At 47.7% G+C, this 23,236-nt stretch overlaps 2 protein-coding genes across 13 annotated transcripts in view; both read left to right on the forward strand.

Moving 5' to 3' along the window:
- The window catches only part of ADAMTS7 (ADAM metallopeptidase with thrombospondin type 1 motif 7), a 228,485-nt gene extending 217,867 nt beyond the window's left edge, over nucleotides 1-10,618 (forward strand). Inside the window, exon 24 of the mRNA XM_040342211.1 lies at nucleotides 10,090-10,618. Within this exon, the coding sequence (XP_040198145.1) occupies nucleotides 10,090-10,250 (161 nt within the window). The 3' untranslated portion in view covers nucleotides 10,251-10,618. The remainder of the gene's footprint in view (nucleotides 1-10,089) is intronic.
- Nucleotides 1-23,236, forward strand: part of KIF23 (kinesin family member 23) — a 912,882-nt gene that overhangs the window by 607,545 nt on the left and 282,101 nt on the right. The gene's annotated exons all lie outside the window — the stretch shown is intronic.

A 23,236-nucleotide genomic window follows, 5' to 3' on the forward strand; every position in this document is an offset into this window, starting at 1 on the left:
AATAAGTGAAACTGATTTTCTGGTCCCTAGACCTAAATCGGCATTTAACCTGTGCAGTACGGGGGTAAGCCCCCTTTGCAAAGCAGCATTTTTGTTTTTCTCATTGTTCAGCTTTAGTCAGTATGATGACTGAGAATAGGTCGAAGAAAGTTCAAATTGAAAATTTAATTTAAATACATTTTAAATAAAATTAAAATTACAATTTACTTAAATTAAAAAGCAAAAAAAAATTTCATGAAAATTAGAAGATAAAGAAAATTAAAGGAGTTCTCTAAGCTAAAACTTTTAACCCCCGCTGTGCCCGGGCTGTAAAACTATACAAAATAAACTTTCACTTACCTGCCTACGATCCCCCGTTGTTCCGATATCGCCGTCCCGTTCTCCGGTCCCGGTCTGTTCCACTTCCTGCGGGTCGGTGACTCACAGTGCGCTCAGCCTATCAGCGGCCGCGACTAGACATTGCTGCGGCCGCTGATAGGCTGAGCGCACTGTGAGTCACCGACCCGCAGGAAGTGGAACAGACCAGGACCGGAGAACGGGACGGCGATATCGGAACAACGGGGGATCGTAGGCAGGTAAGTGAAAGTTTATTTTGTATAGTTTTACAGCCCGGGCACAGCGGGGGTTAAAAGTTTTAGCTTAGAGAACTCCTTTAAAAGAAAAAGTCAAAGAAAAATAAAAATAAAATAAAAATAAAATAAAAGTAAAATAAAAGTAAAAGAAAAGTAAAAGAAAAGTAAAAGAAAAGTAAAAGAAAAGTAAAAGTCAAAGAAAAAGTCAAAGAAAAAGTCAAAGAAAAAGAAAAATCAAAGTAAAAGGAAATTTAAAGAAAAATCAAAGTCAAAGACAAATCAAAGTCAAAGACAAATCAAAGTCAAAGACAAATCAAAGTCAAAGACACATCAAAGTCAAAGAAAAGTCAAAGTCAAAGAAAAGTCAAAGTCAAAGAAAAGTCAAAGTCAAAGAAAAGTCAAAGTCAAAGAAAAGTCAAAGTCAAAGAAAAGTCAAAGTCAAAGAAAAGTCAAAGAAAAAGAAAAGTCAAAGAAAAAGTCAAACAAAAATAAAAGTAAAAGGAAATTAAAAGAAAATTCTAAGAAAAAGTCAAAGTAAAAGGAAATTAAAAGAAAATTCAAAGAAAAAGAAAAGTCGAAGAAAAAGAAAAGTCGAAGAAAAAGAAAAGTCGAAGAAAAAGAAAAGTCGAAGAAAAAGAAAAGTCAAAGAAAATTCAAAGTAAAAGGAAATTAAAAGAAAAAGTAAAAAAAAAAAAAAAAAAGTAAAAAGAAAAGGGTAAAATAAAATTAAAATTAAAAATAAAAGTAAAAGAACATTACTGAAAAATCACAGAGATGTTCAGTAATATCTGATACTGTTCCCTTCTGAAACTTGCCAAAGAAATGAATAACTATCTGGCTCACTAGTATCTTATAATAATAGCATTAATTACAGATATTAGTACATAAGTACATGGGGTTCCATTTCTTATCACAAGGCCTCGGTCATATAAAGCTGATGTGTAAATCCATTTCAGATGCAGCGTTGGTAGATCTATGAATATAGAACAGAGTCTGGGATTGTGAATACCAACGCTGGGAGTGGCAGTGCCCTCATTATATGCCAACTCTGCACATATTTTGCAATTCTGATAAGCGGGCTGCAAAGCAACAGCAAAGGGCAATGGCACATAAAGCTGTGTTCCACTTACTGGCCCATTAACCCCCCATCCCCCTCCCCTCCCCCTCCCATTCCCAAACTGGACTGCAGAGTTAATGTTTATACCTTATTTGATGACATATTAACAGTGACCAAGATTTCAGATTCCAGGGTCAGTAAGTGGGTCACACTCCCATGCAGTAAATAAAAAATAAAGGTGCAAAAAAACATTGTCCATAGCTCATATTAAAATAATGCAAAAGCTTGATAAATGAGTGGGTTATTGGGCCTTATTGATACTGTGAAGCCGTTTATACAACTTATATATGAATATTGAAAAGTGATAAAAGGCAGACCCTGTGGACGTGAATTCAAAAAAAAGATTTGATCAGAGGTAGCTCTTTAATTAGGCGGTCGCCTAAGGCCTCGCACTCACAGGGGCCTCGCGGCCACCTAATTTGTCTCTGCTCAACCACTTTGTGCTAGATCCGTGCATCTTTCTACAGCCATTTTATTTGTTTGAATTTGGGGCCCCCTGTGTCTAAGCTTTGCTTAAGGCCTCACAAAGCCTAGAGCCGCCTCTGGATTTGATTATATCACCTGTTCTTCTTGCTGGAGGCTTTGACGCGAGGAAGCATAGCCCTGCCTCAACCAAGATGGCCACCTCCACACTGAGACAGAGGGGGGGATTTGCTAAAACTGGTGCACACAGAATCTGGTGCAGCTGTGCATGGTAGTCAATCGGCTTCTAACATCAGCTTGTTCAATTAAGATTTGACAATAAAATCTAGAAGCTGACTGGTTACTTTGCACAGCTGCACCAAATACTGTGTGAATCAGTTTTGATAAATCTCCTCCATAGTGTCAGAACCTGGATCACCTGCTGGTGGCACTGTAGTTTCCAGGGCAGAAGACTGTAGTTCTGGTGTCTACCAGCAAGTATCTTCCATCAGCCAGCTGACCCCAGTAATCAGTCTTCATCTGATGCTGGCTGCTGGAAGGGTATTTAGTCCCTCCTCTACTAGTCTGCCTGATAGCTAGATCCATGCTTGCTGAGTTATCCTGAGTCAAATTGTTCCCTGGTGTCGATCCTGCCCTACATCCTGTACCCTGTTGCCTCATATCTGCTACCCTTGTTCCTGTACAAAAAGTCTAATGCTGCGTACACACGGTCGGATTTTCAGATGGAAAAAGTTCGATGGGAGCTTCTCATCAGATATGTGTATGCCCCATCAGACTTTCAGGTTCACAGGGTCTCAGCCAATCAGGTTCGCCGATTCTGGTTATCGGTAAGCTGATTGGCTGAAGCGTCACTAAGGCGGGAAAAGACATCGAGGGACGTGGAAGGAGAAAGGTAAGTGCATTTTACAGGGCACAGCGGCGACGATGGGCACAGAGGTGACAATGGGCACAGTGGCAACAAAGGGCACAGTGGCAACAAAGGGCACAGTAGCATCAATGGGCACAGTGGTGACAATGGGCACAGTGGCAACAATTAAAGGGCACAGTGACATGCACAGTGGCAACAATGGGCACAGTGGCGACAATTGAGGGGCACAGTGGCTGCGTTTGATGTCATGGCACAGTGGTGACAATTGATGGCACAGTGGCTGTGTTTGATGGCATGGCACAGTGACTGCGTTTGATGGCATGGCAAAGTGACTGCGTTTGACGGCATGGCACAGTGGTGCGAATTGATGGCATAGTGACTGCATTTGATGGCATGGCACAGTGGTGATAATTGATGGCACATTGGCTGCGTTTGATGGCATGGCACAGTGGCTGCGTTTGATGGCATGGCACAGTGGTGCGAATTGATGGCATAGTGACTGCAGTTGTTGGCATGGCACAGTGGTGACAATTGATGGCACAGTGGCTCAGTTTGATGGCATGGCATAGTGGTGACAATTGATGGCACAGTGGTGACAATTGATGGCACAGTGGCTGCATTTGATGGGCACAGTGAGGCTGCAATTTTTTTCTTAGTTTTTTTTTTTTCGTTTGCGCCCCCCCCCCCCCGAAAATTTTGAGCACCAGCCGCCACTGCTCATGTGACCCTATAACCGGCACTTTGGTTGCTCCTCATACTCGGATATCTCCTCCGGTTTGATACACCGGCCATGTGGCTGTTGACACAATGAAGACAAACAATGAACAGAAGCCTTTGAAGATTCTCTCTCTATGTAAACTTCAGATTCTGAGCACAGGAAACGTATCCGGAGGAGCAGAGCCTCAGATTTCCTGGATATTCCGTTGGATATCAGGGGATGTGAGGATAGTCGGACGTGTCGCCTTCACACATACAATGTAGCGGTCTTCATACATCTGATGAATGATGCGGCTACACCGCCTGAGGATTCTTAGGAGAACCTTCTGAATACTTGGAGTTTACGGACATAAAAAATATATAATGGCCCAGATTCAGTAAGCAATTGCGCCTGCGTAACCATAGGTTACGCAGCGCAATTGCTTACTTGCGCCGGCGTTACGAATGCTCCTGATTCAGGAACATCGTAACGCCGACTGCAGCCTAAAATCTGCGTGGCATAAGGCTCTTATGCCACGCTGATTTTAGGCTGCATTCTTGCGTTGGCCGCTAGGGGGCGCTCCCATTGTGATCAGCGTATAGTATGCAAATTGCATACTAACACCGATTCACAAAGTTGCGCGGGCCCTGCGTACGCAAGTTACGGATTTTCCGTACGGCGTCTTTAGCGTAAGGGGCAGCCAATGCTAAAGTATACCGCCCTTCCCGCGTCGCGACGTTCAAATTTTACGTCGTTTGCGTAAGTGATTCGTGAATGGCGCTGGACGCCATTCACGTTCACTTTGAAGCAAATGACGTCCTTACGACGTCATTTGCCGCAATGCACGTCGGGAAAGTTTCCCGACGGAGCATGCGCTCTACGCTCGGCGTGGGAGCGCGCCTAATTTAAATGATTCCCGCCCCCGGCGGGATCATTTACATTGCGCGCGCTTACGCCGGGCAATTTTGCCGGCGCGCCCTCGCAATTTACGGAGCTACTGCTCCGTGAATCGAGGGCAGCGCAAAATATTTGCGTGGGCGCAGGGCAAAATCGTTGCCCTGTGCCTCCGCAAATAAAACGCAAATGTACCTGAATCTGGGCCAATGTTGCGAATTACTAGTCCTTGGTGTGGTGGCTGCATTTGTTTTGTATTTTCAGTTTTTTCATTTTATTTACACCTGGTAAACATACAAATAACCAGCGGCGGTGCGTCCATAAAGGGCGCAGGAGCGCCGCCCCCACTCTCCTGCACCACTCTAATCCCCATAGATTCATGCATTGCATGAATCTATCTTTGGTCGCTGATGACACCCCCTATTCAGGTGTCCGGACCCTTTTCGGGCACCTGAATTACAGCAGTGTTTTTTTTTTTTGGAAGCACCTGATTAAAGCAATTGGCTCTAGTAGGCGTCCAAAAATGTGAGAAGCGGGCGCAACGCTGTTCGTTCGCTTCTCACTCAGCTGTGTGTTAGCAAAACAAAGGAATTTGCTTCGCTAACATTGAACCCCCTTTCAGCCAATCAGGTGTGTCGGGTCTGTGTTATCTGTCACCTGATTGGCTGAAACGACAGGCGCTGTGATTGGACGCCTATGAGGCATCCAATTATAGCAGAGGACGAGAAGAAATGGGGTCGGGGAAGAAATGGGGGACACCGGACACCGCTCGCCACCTGCCGCAGTCACCTGCTGCCCACCCGAGACAAGGTAAGTGCCAGGCAGACAGGGGGCACAGTGGCAACACTTGGGGCACAGTGGCAGTATTTTGGGCACAGTGGCAGCATTTGGGGTACAGTGGCTTTGTTTGATGTGCAAAGTGGCTGCGTTTGATGGGCATAGTAGCTGCGTTTGATGGGCACAGTGGCTGTGTTTGATGGGCACAGTGGCTGCGTTTGATGGGCGCAGTGGCTGCGTTGGATGAGCAGTGGCTGCGTTTGATGGGCACAGTGGCTGCGTTTGATGGGCACAGTGGCTGCGTTTGATGGGCACAGTGTCAACGTTTGATGGGCACAGTGGCTGCGTTTGATGGGCACAGCGTCAGCGTTTGATGGGCACAGTGTCAGCGTTTGATGGGCACAGTGGCTGCGTTTGATGGGCACAGTGTCAGCGTTTGATGGGCACAGTGTCTGCGTTTGATGGGCACAGTGTCAGCGTTTGATGGGTACAGTGGCTGCGTTTGATGGGAACAGTGTCAGCGTTTGATGGGTACAGTGTCAGCATTTGGGGTACAGTGGCTGCGTTTGATGTGCAAAGTGGCTGCGTTTGATGTGCAAAGTGGCTGCGTTTGATGTGCAAAGTGGCTGCGTTTGATGGGCACAGTAGCTGCGTTTGATTGGCACAGTAGCAGCATTTGATGGACACAGTGGCTGCGTATGATGGGCACAGTAGCTGCGTTTGATGGGCAAAGTGGCTGCGTTTGATGGGCAAAGTGGCTGCATTTTCTCGCACAGTGGCTGCGTTGGATGAGCACAGAGGCTGCGTTTGATGGGCACAGTGGCTGCGTTTGATGGGCACAGTGTCAGCGTTTGATGGGCAAAGTGGCTACTTTTCGGCAAAGTGTCATTGTTTGATGGGCACAGTGGCTGCGTTGGATGAGCACAGGGGCTGCGTTTGATGGCACAGTAGCTGCGTTTGATGGCACAGTAGCTGCGTTTGATGGGCACAGTAGCTGCGTTTGATGGCACAGTAGCTGCGCTTGATGCGCACAGCAGCTGTGTTTGATGGGCACAGTGGCTGCGCTTGATGGGCACAGTAGCTGCGTTTGATGGGCACAAGTGGCTACGTTTGATGGGCACAGTGGCTGCGTTTGATGGGCACAAGTGGCTACGTTTGATGGGCACAGTGGCTGCGTTTGATGGGCACAGCGAGGCTGCAATTGACGGGTGATTTTTTTTTTAGAATTTTTCATTTTGTTTGCGCCCCCCAAAAATGTTAAGCACCAGCCGCCACTGAAAATAACACAGATCCTGTCCCTGGGTGGCTATATCACTTCTCCCATTATGAAGGGATCCACAATGGTCACTTTAGGCTAGCCTATTTTCTTCTACAATTTTCCCTTTATATTTACCAAAACCATATAATATGGAGGTCAAACCTAAACATTTTCAACTTGTATTCAATCAGTCAGGCCCTTGTACTACATAGTTGGTAAATCTAAAGGAAACTGAAAAAATAAAATGGTATAATGTTGGCCAGCTTTGGGCTGCTCTCCTGGTATGGAATGGACTACAACCACGTTCGTATCTCTTCATCTCCATTACATAGAGGGCAGGGCAATTGGTAGATTACAGAAGATGGCTAGGAAGGAAGTCTAGGATATTCTTTAGTAAGGCTCACAAGAAGTGAGGATACTGCATTTCTGGCTGGATCAACAGGTGTTGTCTGCATTTGTTAAAAAAAAAGGTATTTGGCTTGAACAAGAAAAACGAATGTAGTCACAACATCGAAGGACTGTGAGCTTATCCTTTAACCACTTCCGGACCGCCGCATGTATATGTACGTCCACAGAATGGCACGTACAGGCAGATGAGCGTACATGTACGTCCCTGCCTAGACGTGGGTCGGGGGTCCGATCGGGACCCCCCCCCCCGTTACATGCGGAGGTCGGGTTACCTCGGGGGGCGATCCGGGATGACGGCGCGGCTATTCGTTTCTAGCCGCTCCGTCGCGATCGCTCCCCGGAGCTGAAGAACGGGGAGAGTCGTATGTAAACACGGCTTCCCCGTGCTTCACTGTGGCGGCTGCATCGATCGAGTGATCCCTTATATAAGGGAGACTCGATCGATGACGTAAGACCTACAGCCACACCCCCCTACAGTTGTAAACACACACAGGTGTACCCCAACTCCTACAGCGCCCCCTGTGGTTAACTCCCAAACTGCAACTGTCATTTTCACCATAAACAATGCAATTTAAATGCATTTTTTGCTGTGAAAATGACAATGGTCCCAAAAATGTGTCAAAATTGTCTGAAGTGTCCGCCATAATGTCGCAGTCATGAAAAAAATCGTTGATCGCCGCCATTAGTAGTAAAAAATAATTAATTAATAAAAATGCAATAAAACTATCCCCTATTTTGTAAACGCTATACATTTTGCGCAAACCAATCAATAAACGCTTATTGCGATTTTTTTTTACTAAAAATAGGTAGAAGAATTTGTATCGGCCTAAACTCAGGGAAATTTTTTTTTTTATATATATGTTTTTGGGGGATATTTATTATAGCAAAAAGTAAAAAATATTGCATTTTTTTCAAAATTGTCGCTTTATGTTTGTTTATAGCGCAAAAAATAAAAACCGCAGAGGTGATAAAATACCACCAAAAGAAAGCTCTATTTGTGGGAAAAAAAGGACGCCAATTTTGTTTGGGAGCCACGTCGCACGACCGCGCAATTGTCTGTTAAAGCAACCCAGTGCCGAATCGCAAAACCTGGCCTGGGCATTTAGCTGCCTAAAGGTCCGGGGCTTAAGTGGTTAAACTCGGGCTCTCCGGACTTTCTAAACAAAGGGGAAATTTACTGTCCTTTAGACTCTAGGCTAGGGGGTTGGACTGTGGCCAGTGAGACTACAAAATGCCCCAATGTCAGTGGGAGTGAACAATGCTTCAGGCTTGGTGGTCAGTGGGAGCAAAATAAATTACATTGGAAGAAGGAATAGTGCCCCACCATTGGTATTAAATGGAAGAATAGTGCTCCCTTGTTGGTGTCAGTGGGAGGAATAGTGTCTCATCATTGGTGTCAGTGGGAGGAATAGTGTCCCATCATTGGTGTCAGTGGGAGGAATAGTGTCCATCATTGGTGTCAGTGGGAGGAATAGTGTCCCATCATTGGTATCAGTGGGAGGAATAGTGTCCCATCATTGGTGTCAGTGGGAGGAATAGTGTCCCATCATTGGTATCAGTGGAAGGAATGGTGCCCCATCATTGGTGTCAGTGGGAGGAATAGTGTCCCTTCATTAGTGTCAGTGGGAGGAATAGTGCCCCATCATTGGTGTCAGTGGGAGGAATAGTGTCCCATCATTGGTATCAGTGGGAGGAATAGTGTCCCATCATTGGTATCAGTGGGAGGAATAGTGTCCCATCATTGGTGTCAGTGGGAATAGTGTCCCTTCATTGGTGTGAGTGGGAGGAATAGTGTCCCATCATTGGTATCGGTGGAAGGAATAGTGTCCCATCATTGGTGTCAGTGGGAGGAATAGTGTCCCATCATTGGTGTCAGTGGGAGGAATAGTGTCCCATCATTGGTGTCAGTGGAAGGAATAGTGTCCCCATCATTGGTGTCAGTGGGAGGAATAGTGTCCCATCATTGGTGTCAGTGGGAGGAATAGTGTCCCCATCATTGGTGTCAGTGGGAGGAATAGTGTCCCATCATTGGTGTCAGTGGGAGGAATAGTGTCCCATCATTGGTGTCAGTGGGAGGAATAGTGCCTCATCATTGTTATCAGTGGAAGGAATAGTGTCCCATCATTGGTGTCAGTGGGAGGAATAGTGCTCCATCATTGGTATCAGAGGGAGGAATAGTGTCCCATCATTGGTATCAGTGGGAGGAATAGTGTCCCATCATTGGTATCAGTGGGAGGAATAGTGACCCATCATTGGTGTCAGTGGGAGGAATAGTGTCCCATCATTGGTGTCAGTGGGAGGAATAGTGCTCCATCATTGGTGTCAGTGGGAGGAATAGTGCCCCATCATTGGTGTCAGTGGGAGAAATAGTGTCCCATCATTGGTGTCAGTGGGAGGAATAGTGCCCCATCATTGGTGTCAGTGGGAGAAATAGTGTCCCATCATTGGTGTCAGTGGGAGGAATAGTGTCCCATCATTGGTGTCAGTGAGAGGAATAGTGTCCCATCATTGATGTCAGTGGGGGGAATAGTGCCCCATCATTGGTGTCAATGGGAGGAAAGGTACTGCATCGTTGATGTCAGTGGAAGGAATAGTGCCTTGTATTAGTCAGATTATTAATGCCCCAAGGGTCGGACAAAGGCAAGCAAAGGGCCACATCAAGCCCACGGGCTGCAGTTTGGAGACAACTGCTTTAAACTCTGTGGACACAGCCTGCCAGATAACTGGTTTCAGTTTTCTGTTTCAATAAATTTTTATTAAAGCATTAAATGGGTACATATGCAGAAACCACGGTTTACAAAGCTAGGGGATAGAGAACCCCTTCTGTAGTCCATGCACAAGGTACCAAGATACAAGGTACCAGCAATCTGAAAATAAACTGCGACACTGTAAATGTATCATGATAACAGGAAAGAAAGGTAGGAGATCATAAGAATAGAATGGGAAGGACTTTAAATGGAAGACAGAGCGCAATATATGTTGATCACCAAGAGAAGAGTGTTGTGTTTCTCAAAACATTTTCTTTGGGTACATATTCATGTGGTTGACTGCCGTCTCTTGTTATTTCTCCTGCAGCCACGTGCACCCGTGACCGCCTCACCTTCAGCTTCTGCCGTACTCTGAGGATCCTTGGTCGTTGTTCGCTGGCCACAGTCCAAGCCCAGTGCTGCCAGACCTGCCACACTCATTCCCAGAGTTCACGTGAGGTCACCAACCAGCGGTTATCCCGGAGGTGAGGATGGCCGCTGCGTCTGTAGTCTCAGGGACAAGAACTGTGCAGTGGACATGTCTGCCAAGACTGGATATAAAGAACAGTTTCGCCTTACAGTCACCCCTGCTGAAATGGTCCAAAGATCCGTCCCTGCATCTTCTGGCTTACAATTGAAGTCATCAACCTTCCGCAAGACAATGGAAATGGAGAAGAAACAGGATCCTGCGTGTTATGAACTTCCCTAGGGCTACCACTTTTCCCATAACCCATCCAGTATCCTGCGTGGAATGGACTCCCTTAGGCTACCACTTTTCCCATAAGCCGTCCAGGTTCCTGTGTAAAAATATACTCTCTTAGGCTACCACTTTACCATAACCCATCCAGGTCCTGTGTGGAATGGACTCCCATAGGCTACCACCTTCCTATTATCCATCTAGGTTCCTGTTTGCAATGGACTCCCATAGGCTACCACCTTCCTATTATCCATCTAGGTTCCTGTTTGCAATGGACTCCCATAGGCTACCACCTTCCTATTATCCATCTAGGTTCCTGTTTGGAATGGACTCCCATAAGCTACCACTTTCCCATTATCCATCCAGGTTCCTGTGTGGAATGGACTCCCATAGGCTACCACCTTCCCATTATTCATCCAGGTTCCTGTGTGGAATGGACTCCCATAGGCTACCACCTTCCCAGAACTCGTCCAGGTTCCTGTGTAAAAATGGACTGCCTTAGGCTACCACTTTCCTATTATCCATCCAGGTTCCTGTGTGGAATGGACACCCATAGGCTACCACCTTCCCATTATCCATCCAAGTTCCTGTGTGGAATGGACTCCCATAGGCTACCACCTTCCCATTATCCATCCAGGTTCCTGTGTGGAATGGACTCCCTTAGGCTACCACCTTCCCATTATCCATCCAGTTTCCTGTGTGGAATGGACTCCCATAGGCTACCACCTTCCCAATATCCATCCAGGTCCTGTGTGGAATGAACTCCCATAGGCTACCACCTTCTCATTACCCATCCAGGTTCCTGTGTGGAATGGACTCCCATAGGCTACCACCTTCCCAATATCCATCCAGGTTCCTGTGTGGAATGAACTCCCATAGGCTACCACTTTGCCATAACCCATCCAGGATCCTGTGTGGAATGGACTCCCTTAGGCTACCACCTTCCCATTACCCATCCAGGTTCCTGTGTGGAATTAACTCCCTTAGGCTACCACTTTGCCATAACCCGTCCAAGAGGTCTCCGAACCTTTGGTGCTAATGTTCAAAGTGACGTAAACTCAGAACTCTTGTAATGGTTCACTGGCTGGCCAGTGGATGGACGTGTGCTCCTTACAACGGTCAGCTTTTTGGTGCTCTGTAATGCTAATAAGTCACTGGCGTATATTATGTAGCTAGACAGCAGCCCGTCAAAGCCTCGCCCATGAAGAACGAGGACCCGTAAGCCCCTCCTCCATGCCTTTACTTTGTGTGATTCACTTCTCTAGCTTTGTGCACTGATTATTGAAGATGGGACTGACGTTTTGCTGAAAAACACCCCAAAGAACCATCACCATGGACAAAGGATGATGAATGGAAATACGGAACATGCAGGGGAATCCAGGGCCGTCTTAATAGCATCAGGGGCCCCTGGGCAAAGAAATGCTCTGGGGCCCCCTACAATGATGACAGTGCAGGTAAACAGACATCAAGTAGGTAGGAGGCAGACTGCCTCCCCTGTGTATCTATCACTCTCAGTGCCACCATGGGGCTCCCAATTTCGGGGCAGCGTGGGCTCAAGGACCAGTAGCTTTGGGGAAAGTGCAGGGGCCCCCCAATGCAGCTGGGGCCCCTGGGCAGTGCCCTCTCATTAAGACAGCCCTGGGGGAATCATCAATCTGCTGCTGACCCTTCACTCGCTGTCTTATTAACAAGCTGACACACGGAGGTGACCTTGTTTTATGGCTTCACTACAACAGAAAAAAAGTCACTAGCCTGGCTGCACAGTCTGGCAGGTGGCTGCGTAATTCTCAGGACTGAATAGACGAAAATGCACAACCAATGGCAGGTGAAGAGGCATCCATACAGTGAGGGGAAAAAGGTATTTGTTCGGCTGCTGATTTTCTACGTTTGCCCCACTGACAAAGAAACGACCAGTCTATAATTTTATTGGTCGGTTTATTATAAGAGTGAGAGACGGAATAACAAAAATATCCAGAAAACGCAATTTAAAAAAGTTATAAATTGATTTGCATTTTAACCACTTAAGGACCGCCTCCTGCACATATACGTCGGCAGAATGGCACGGCTGGGCACAAGCACGTACAGGTACATCCTCTTTAAGTGCCCAGCCGTGGGTTGCGCGCGCGCCCGCGACCCGGTCCGAAGCTCCGTGACCGCGGGACCCGATCGCCGCTGGAGTCCCGCGATCGGTCCCCGGAGCTGAAGAACGGGAGAGGTGAGTGTAAACACAGTGAGGCATGGGCACAGTGAGGCATGCAGAGTCAATACGTTTTCCCAGTTTTTTTTCCCAGTGGTAAAATTAGGTGCCTCGGCTTGCATTCGGGTCAGCTTATACTCGAGAATATACGATATAACCTTTTTGAAATGCGTTTTTCTGGATATTTTTGTTGTTGTTCTGTCTCTCACGGTTCTAATAAACCGACCAATAAAATTACAGACTCATCGGGCCAGATTCACATAGCTCAGCGGATCTATAGATCCGCTCGATCTATGTGAATTAAAATCCACTCCCGCAAGTTTAGGAGGCAAGTGGCTAATTCACAAACCACTTACCTCCAAACTTGCGACGGCGGATCCTAAATCCCCCGGCGGAATTCAAATTCCGCGGCTAGGGGAGTGTACTATTTAAATCAGGCGCGCTCCCGCGCCGATTTAAATGCGCATGCGCCGTCCGGGGAATTTCCCGGCGTGCATTGCTCCCACTGACGTCACTAGGACGTCAGTGGTTTCGACGTGAGCGGGACTTGCGACGCGTGTGTTCGTGAATCGGCATACGCAAACGACGTTGGAAAATTCAAATTCGACGCGGGAACGCCAGCTATACTTAACATTGGCTGCGCCTGCTAAAAACAGGGGTAAGTATACGACGGGAAAACCGCTACGGAAATGACGTAAGAACACTGCGACGGGTCCGCGTACGTTCGTGAATTTGCGTATCTCGCTGATTTACATATTATTTATCGTAAATCAGCGGGAACGCCCCCGGCGCCATTTTTAAATTGAAAAAAAGATCCGACAGTGTAACACATTGTAACACTGTCGGATCTAGCCCTATCTATGCGTAACTGATTCTATGAATCAGGCGCATAGATAGGACTAGTGTAAGTCAGAGATACGATGGTGTATCTGTAGATACACCGTCGTATCTCTTTGTGAATCTGGCCCATCATTTCTTTGTCAGTGAGCAAACGTACAAAATCAGCCGGGGGAGCAAATACTTTTTCCCCTCACTGTATATGTATTTAGCATCCAGCTTTAAGGTTCTGGTGATCAAACGTATTGCGCCGAGTAAATAAATCCAGGTGCTGCTAACCAACCGGCATGGCTGGGAACAGTTGGGGGCATCAGGAGAGGAAGTGGGAAGCAGAGCGTGGCTTAGAATATGTAGCAAAGCAGCATAAATACGCAAAGATTAATGTACATTAATGTATACATATATGTATTTCGTACCTTTTATGACAATGAATGTCACTGCTTGAGAAATGGAAAATCCTCGACGTGTCTCGTTAACATGCAATACTAATGGTTCCGCCATTTATATCTTATTGGTGCTGTAATGGAGTATTCACTGTTCACATCTTTTATAAAGTACGGGGACATCCTCCTAGAGATGGTGTTGTCTGGAATCACAGCTGGGATTTCTTCTTCTCGGTTCTTTTTTTTTTTTTGTATGTCAATTAAAAATTACATTTTTAATGATTTCCATTGTTGTTGTTTTTTTTTTTTTACATCGTATTGTTACCTATTTTTAATAATTGAAGCATGACACAAAAACGATACTGTGTAATTCATCTCTGTTCTTCGGGGGCGGAGCTCTCCTTTAGCACAGACCCCTGATGGGCCCCTCCCACGCTGATTTGTCCCAGGTTAGGGTGACCACGTGTCCCGGATTGCCCAGGACAGTCCCGCATTTTGTAGTTCTGTCCTGGTTCCCGGGTACCTTCAATCCAGGACAATACAGTGTCCCGGAATGAAACTGACACAGACACCCGATGGGCTGACCGTGGAAACTTTGGGCCAGATTCTCAAACGAGATACGACGGCGTATCTCCAGATACGCCGTCGTATCTCTGAGTCTGAGCGGTCGTATCTATGCGCCTGATTCATAGAATCAGTTACGCATAGATTTCCCTTAGATCCGAAAGGTGTAAGTCTCTTACCCTGTCGGATCTTAACTGCATATTTACGCTGGCCGCTAGGGGCGTGTACGCTGATTTACGCCAAGAAATATGTAAATCAGCTAGAAACGCAAATTCACGAACGAAGGCCCGGCCGTCGCAGTACAGATACGGCGTTTACATTAGTATTTTCCCGGCGTAAAGGGCGTAAAGTTACCCCTGCTATATGGTGGCGTACATGCGGTGTATGGACGTCGTTCCCGCGGCGAATTTTGAAAAATTTACATCGTTTGCGTAAGTCGTCCGTGAATGGGGCTGGACGTCATTTACGTTCACGTCGAAACCAATACGTCCTTGCGGCGTACTTTGGAGCAATGCACACTGGGATATGTACACGGATGGGTCACATAACATTTACATAAAACACGCCCCCCTGTTCCACATTTGAATTAGGCGGGCTTACGCCGGCCTATTTACGCTACGCCGCCGCAACTTACGGAGCAAGTGCTTTGAGAATACAGCGCTTGCCCATCTAAGTTGCAGAGGCGTAACGTACATAGGATACGTTACGCCCGCTCAAAGATGCGCTGAACTACGTGAATCTGGGCCTTTCTGTTTCCCAGCCCAGGGTGTTCGCCCCGCCAAATGCCCTGCAATGCACTGCCCACTGCGCCAACCAGGGCGCAGTAAAAGCTGGTCGTTAAGGAGCGGACCTGGGAAGCCGACATCCTTAACAACTGATGAGTCATCAGCTGTCAATGGGCTTCTCCGCTGAGTAAAAAAAGCTGCCAATAATAAAAACAAAACAAAACAGCGTGGGGTCCCCATCCCCTAGTCTATTCCAGACCCTTTTGGGTCCTGTGGGGGCTTCCAGATTCTGAATGCCACCACAACCACCAGCTGGGGTAAGATGGGGACATGGTGCTTTGGGGTGTGGGGGGGCAGAGCCCGAGGGGTCTGGTATGGATTTGGCCCGGGGGAAGGGGCACTATATTTTTTGTGTTTTTTTTTTTCAATTGCAACCGTGAGTCAATTTAAATGTGATTTGACTCTGTAGAAATTTCATTTTTGCTGCAGCAGGTTCTATACGTGGTACAGATGCATCACTTTACAGGCAGACTAAGGGGACCCCCCCAGGCACTATATTTAGAGGAAATGTTCATTTTTTTTGTTGTACTTTAAGCATAATTATAATCACTGCTCCTGAAAAATAACGTTCATTTTTAAAAACCTTTTTTTTTGTTGCATTGATACATGTCCCCCAAGGCAGTACCCGGACCCCCCATACCCTTATTATGGCCAATTACTTGCATATAAGCCTTTAAAATTGGAAAATGTATGTGAAGGAGGGTGGTGTCCCTGAATGGCTGTTTGAAAATGTGGTCACCCTATCCCAGGTTCTCTTCCCATCTGGGTCCACGACTCCACAGGCAGCCAGGCACACAGCATTTCAACCGTCTCACACACACACAATGACCAGGCAGTGGATGTCTTTATATGTCATGAACAGGTGTGACCAGACTGTGTGGCCTGCACAGAGAAAACTAAAACGCATGTAAAGTGTATAATAATTTATTAACCACTTAAGCCCCGGATTTTTTTGGGCCGCCATCAGGAAATTTGGGGTCCCTTACACAGCTGCAATGAAGGGACCCCCTGGAGGAGAGAAGCGGGGGGGGGGCTGCTACGGAACACCGAGGATTGCTTTACTGACATTCACTAAAGTTGGGGGGGGGGGAGTGCTGTCGCCGGACACCGAGGATTACTTTTTACTGTCATCCATTGCCGAGGATCACATCCGTTGAAGTTGTGGGTAAGCCGGGGGGTGCTGCCGACATTTACATTGCAATTACACATGCCAACGCTTCCTCTTCCTGTGCGGGCCCCTGGCGGGGGTTGGGCGGGCCCCTGGAGACCGTCGGGGGCCCCGTACAGGTGTACTGCCTGTACCCCCCTGATGGCGGCCCTGCTGGTCAATGAGCGGGCCACTTTTTGCGATTCGGCACTGCGTCGCTTTAACTGACAATTGCGCGGTTGTGCGACGTGGCTCCCAAACAAAATTGGCGTCCTTTTTTCCCCACAAATAGAGCTTTCTTTTGGTGGTATTTGATCACCTCTGCGGGTTTTGTTTTTTGCGCTATAAACAAAAAAAAAGCGTCAATTTAGAAAGAAAAAGCAATATTTTTAACTTTTTGCTATAATAAATATCCCCAAAAAATATATAAAAAAAAATTAAATTTCCCTCAGTTTAGGCCGATACGTATTCTTCTACATATTTTTGGTAAAAAATAAAAATCGCAATAAGCGTATATTGATTGGTTTGCGCAAAAGTTATAGCGTCTACAAAATAAGGGATATTTTTCTGGCATTTTTATTAACAATTTTTTTTTTACTAGTAATGGCGGCGATCAGCGATTTTTATCGTGACTGCGACATTATGGCGGACACATCGGAGACGTTTGACACATTTTTGGGACCATTGTCATTTTTACAGCGATCAGTTCTATAAAAATGCACTGATTACTGTGAAAATTACGCTGGCAGTGAATGGGGTTAACCTGTAGGGGGCGCTGTAGGGGTTAAGTGTGCCCTAGTTTGTGATTCTTACAGTGTGGGGGGGTGGCTGTAGTTGTGACGTCATTGATCGTCGTTCCCTATGACAGGGAACAGACGATCAGTGACAAGCCACGGAGAAGAACGGGGAAAGGTTTGTTTACACTCACCTCTCCCCGTTCTTCAGCTCCTGTGACCCGATCGTGGGACACCGGCGGCGATCGGTGCACCGCGGGCGCGGCCATGGAGCTTCGGACCGGGTCGCGAGCCCGCAGGTGACGTTTTGCACTCGCGACCCACGGCTGGGCTCTTAAAGGGGACGTACATGTACACCCTTGTGCCCAGCCGTGCCATTCTGTCCACAAGCGGTTAAGGTGTATAGGGGGCCCGCCCACCGTGTCACTGAGGAGCCGATGCTCTTGCCCAGCGCCCGCGATCGCTCCTAACAGAGCCAGAACGAGGATCTGTGTGTGTAAACACCCAAATCCACATTCTGGCAGGGAAGGGGAGACAGATCGTGTGTTCCTAGTATATAGGAACAACGATCGGTCTCTCCCCAGGCAGTCCCATCCCCCTTACAGTTAGAACACACACTGAGGGAACACATTAAACCCCTTGATCGCTGCCTAATGTTAACCCCTTCCCTGCCAATGACATTTATACAGTAATCAGTGGCTATTTTTTAGCTCTGATCGCTGTATAAATGTCACTGGTACCAAAAAAGTGTCCGATGTGTCCGTCGCAATGTCGCAGTCCTGATAAAAATCGCAGTTCACCGCCATTACTGGTATAAAAAAATGGCATAAAACTATCCCCTATTTTGTAGACGCTATAACTTTTGTGCAAACAAATCAATATACGCTTATTGCGTTTTTTTTAACCAAAAATATGTAGAAGAATACGTATCGGCCTAAACTGAGGAAAAAAAATGTTTTTTTTTTATATATATTTTTTTGGGGAATATTTATTATAGCAAAAAGTTAAAAATATAGCTTTTTTTAAAAAAAAAAAATTGTCGTTCTATTTTTGTTTATAGCGCAAAAAATAAAAACCGCAGAGGTGATCAAATACCACCAAAAGAAATCTCTATTTGTGGGGAAAAAGGACGCCAATTTTGTTTTCATTTTGAAATATTTATTATAGCAAAAAAGTAAAAAATTTGTTTTTTTTTCAAAATTGTCGCTCTATTTTTGTTTATAGCGCAAAAAAAAAAAAAAAAAAACGCAGAGGTGATCAACTACCACCAAAAGAAAGCTCTATTTGTGCGGGAAAAAGGGACATATAGCTGGATTCAGGTAGGGCGGCTAACTTTTGACCCGGCGTAGCGTATCGTATTTACGCTACGCCGCCAGAAGTCAGAGAGGCAAGTGCTGTATTCACAAAGCACTCACCTCCTAAGTTACGGCGGCGTAGCGTAAATGGTCCGGCGTAAGCGCGCCTAATTCAAATGAGGGGGCGTGTTTTATGTAAATTACTCGCGACCCGACGTGATTGAGGTTTTTTTACGAACGTCCGTGGACATATCCCAGTGTGCATTGCTCCAAAGTACGCAAAATAAATTACGTCCAGCCCGATTCGCGTACGACTTATGCAAACGACGTAAAAAGATAGGCCTGTTCCGACGTCCATACCTTGCATGCGCTGCGCCACCTAGGGAGCAGCCTTATCTTTACGCCGGCGTATCTCTAACGTAAACGCCGTAACTAATTGCGACGGGCGCACGTACGTTTCTGAATCGGCGTATCTAGTCATTTGCATATTCTACGCCGAACTCAACGGAAGCGCCACCTAACGGCCAGCGTAAATATGCACCCTAAGGCTGCATTCACACCTTCGCGTATTTACGCCTGACGCCCGACGCTCGTGCCGCTGGAGGGGTGATTTTACATTCTTGTCTATGGAGATGGTTCACATCTCACGCCGAACGCCGAAACGCCGTACGCCTGCCGCCTGAAAACAAGTCCCGGACCCTTTTTTTCAGGCGGCTTTCGGCGTTCGGCATAGACATCAATGTAAAATGTTTTGTAAAAAGAAAAAAAAAAGGTTAAAACGTCTCGTTTTGTCGCGGCAAAATACGCCGCGTTATAGTGTGAATGCAGCCCAAGATACGACGGCATAGGAGACTTACGCCGCTCGTATCTTAGCCTAATTTAAGCGTTACTGGTTTCCAGAATACGTTTAAATTTGCGACGGCGTAGATTCAGAGTTACGACGGCGTATCTACTGATCTGAAATCTGAATCCACCTAATAGATTCTGTTTGGGAGCCACGTCGCACGACCGCGCAATTGTCAGTTAAAGCGACGCAGTGCCGAATCGCAAAAAATGGCCTGGTCAGGAAGGGGGGTAAATTCCTCAGGGGCTGAAGTGGTTAAAGCTGAATTCCAGGTATGTGTTTTTTTTTCATGCATCCATTAGATGGGGAACATCCTGCAATGGAGCCGCCGTGTCATTTACCTAAGATTGATAAACATGGAAGGACGGAGACAGTGGGGGGCTTCTCAAAGCAAGTAACCAGATGTCTGTCATCAATAACTACCCAGCTCCAGGAAAACAGCTGAAATCTTTCCCTTCCCTCCATGTTTTATAATTCATTCCCCAACTCAAAAATGTAAAGCTGAATTCCAGGCAGGGCTTTATTTTTCCAAAGTTACAATGGACCAGCTTGGATCAATGTAAGTATACATATTCCATACCTGGCCGATCCCTACGAAAGGCGGAGAATCATTGTAGTAGCCATTCGCTGACTTTAGGGGGCAATGCTGAGCATAGTCAGGCCCGGACTGGGACAATGATGGGATGTGGGGGTTCCTGCACCTCTGGACCCCTTTACATTACACAGCACCCTGCACCTTCTGGACCCCTTTACATTACATAGCACCCTGCACCTCTGGACCCCTTTTACATTACACAACACCCTGCACCTCTGGGCCCCTTTACATTACATAGCACCTCACCTCTGGACCCTTTTACATTACACAGCACCCTGCACCTCTGGACCTTTTTACATTACACAGCACCCTGCACCTCTGGGCCCCTTTACATTACACAGCACCCTGCACCTCTGGACCCCTTTACATTACACAGCACCTCTGGACCCTTTTACATTACACAGCACCCTGCACCTCTGGGCCCCTTTACATTACACAGCACCTCTGGACCCCTTTACATTACACTGCACCTCTGGGCCCCTTTACATTACACAGCACCCTGCACCTCTGGACCTCTTTACATTACACAGCACCTCACCTCTGGACCCCTTTACATTACATAGCACCTCACCTCTGCACCATTTTTCATTACACAGCACCCTGCACCTCTGGACCCCTTTTACATTACACAGCACCCTGCACCTCTGGACCCCTTTACATTACACAGCACCCTGCACCTCTGGACCCCTTTACATTACACAGCACCCTGCACCTCTGGACCCCTTTATATTACACAGCACTCTGGACCCCTTTACATTACACAGCACCCTGCGCCCCTTTATATTACACAGCACTCTGGACCCCTTTACATTACATAGCACCTCACCTCTGGACCCTTTTACATTACACAGCACCCTGCACCTATGGACCCCTTTACATTACACAGCACCCTGCACCTCTGGGCCCCTTTACATTACACAGCAGCCTGCACCTCTGTGCCCCTTTACATTACACAGCATCCTGCACCTCTGAGCCCCTTTACATTACACAGCACCCTGCACCTCTGGGCCCCTTAACATTACACAGCACCCTGCACCTCTGGGTCCCTTTACATTACACAGCACCCTGCACCTCTGGACCCCTTAACATTACACAGCACCCTGGACCTATTTACATTACACAGCACCCTGCACCTCTGGGCCCCTTAACATTACACAGCACCTTGCACCTCTGCACCCCTTTACATTACATAGCACCTCACCTCTGGACCCTTTTACATTACACAGCACCCTGCACCTCTGGACCTCTTTACATTACACAGCACCCTGCACCTCTGGACCCCTTTTACATTACACAGCACCCTTCACCTCTGGACCCCTTTACATTACACAGTACCCTGCATGGGTTGGGGCGAGAGCACAGGGGTGAGGCAGAGAACACAGAGATGAAGAGAGCACAGGGGGGCAGCGGAGAGCATGGAGGGAAGTGGAGTACACAGGGGGCAGCGGAGAGCATGGGGGGAGGTGGAGAGCACAGGGGGCAGCTGAGAACATTGAGAAGGTGGAGAGCACAGGGAAGAACCTTGAGAACATGGGGTGGGGCGAGAGCACAGGGGAGAGGCAGAGAACTCAGGGAGGAAGAGGAGAGCACAGGGGGGCAGCGGAGAGCATGGGGGAGGTGGAGAGCACAGGGAGGGCAGTGGAGAGCATGGGGGGAGGTGAAGAGCACAGGGAGGGCAGCGGAGAGCATGGGGGAAGGTGAAGAGCACAGGGAGGGCGGCAGAGAGCATGGGGGAGGTGGAGAGCACAGGGAGGGCAAGAGAGCATGGGGGAGGTTGAGAGCACAGGGAGGGCAGCAGAGAGCACAGGGAGGGTGTCAGAGAGCATGGGGGGAGGTGGAGGGCACAGGGAAGAACCTTGGGAACATGGGTTGGGGCGAGAGCACAGGGGAGAGGCAGAGAACTCAGGGAGGAAGAGGAGAGCACAGGGGGGCAGCGGAGAGCATGGGGGGAGGTGGAGAGCACAGGGAGGGCAGTGGAGAGCATGGGGGGAGGTGAAGAGCACAGGGAGGGCAGCGGAGAGCATGGGGGAAGGTGAAGAGCACAGGGAGGGCGGCAGAGAGCATGGGGGAGGTGGAGAGCACAGGGAGGGCAAGAGAGCATGGGGGAGGTTGAGAGCACAGGGAGGGCAGCAGAGAGCACAGGGAGGGTGTCAGAGAGCATGGGGGGAGGTGGAGGGCACAGGGAAGAACCTTGGGAACATGGGTTGGGGCGAGAGCACAGGGGAGAGGCAGAGAACTCAGGGAGGAAGAGGAGAGCACAGGGGGGCAGCGGAGAGCATGGGGGGAGGTGGAGAGCACAGGGAGGGCGGCGGAGAGCACAAGGGGGGAGGTGGAAAGCACAGGGAGGGTGGCAGAGAGCACAGGGATGGCGGAGAGCACAGGGGGAGGTGTTGAGCATGGGGGGATATGAAGAGCACAGGGGGGCAGCGAAGAGCGTGGGGGTGATGTGGAGAGCACAGAGGGGTGAGCGCAGAGAATGGGGGGACGGAGAGCACGGGAGGTGGCGAGCATGGGGGGAGGTGGAGAGCACAGGGAGGGCAGCGGAGAGCATGGTGGGGATGTGGAGAGCACATGGGGGCGAGCTCAGAGTACGGGGGGTGGCAGAGAGCATGATAAAGCCATACCCGGAAACCAGCTTTAAATGATGGTTTCGGGGATGAATTCTAAAAATGGAGGAAAGGGAAGAATTCCAGTTGTCAGTGGGCTGGCCGGTGAGTAAAGCTTGGATCTTTCCTTGGATCTCTCCTTGGGGATCTTTCCTTGGATTTATCCTTGGATCTCTCCTTGGGGATCTTTCCTTGGATTTATCCTTGGATCTCTCCTTGGGGATCTTTCCTTGGATTTATCCTTGGCCTTATCCTTGGCTTTATCCTTGGATCTTTCCTTGGATTTATTCTTGGCCTTATCCTTGGATCTGTCCTTGGATCTTTCCTTGAATCTATCCTTGATCTTTCCTTGGATTTATCCTTGACCTTATCCTTGGATCTTTCCTTGGATTTATTCTTGGCCTTATTCTTGGACCTTTCCTTGGATTTATCCTTGGATCTTTCCTTGGATTTATTCTTGGCCTTATCCTTGGATTTATCCTTGGCCTTATCCTTGGATCATTCCTTGGATTTATTCTTGGCCTTATCCTTGGATCTTTCCTTGGATTTATTCTTGGTCTTATGAGCCACCATTGCTCTCTAGCTGGTTAGTTATTAATGACAAACATCTGGTTCCTTGCTCTAAGAAGTCCTCCACTTTCTTCCTCCTCGCAGGTTTATAAATCTCGGGGGAATGGCGGCTCCAGCTCAGGATGTTCGCTGGGAACCTCCGTGGGCTGCCGGCACAATTATCACTCTGCTTTAGTCTCCAGGCACCACCAACATTTTTATTTTAATAGATACAAATAAAC

The sequence above is a fragment of the Rana temporaria genome, chromosome 3, assembly GCF_905171775.1.
Source record: "Rana temporaria chromosome 3, aRanTem1.1, whole genome shotgun sequence".
In the NCBI taxonomy this organism is placed as follows: Eukaryota; Metazoa; Chordata; class Amphibia; order Anura; family Ranidae; genus Rana; species Rana temporaria.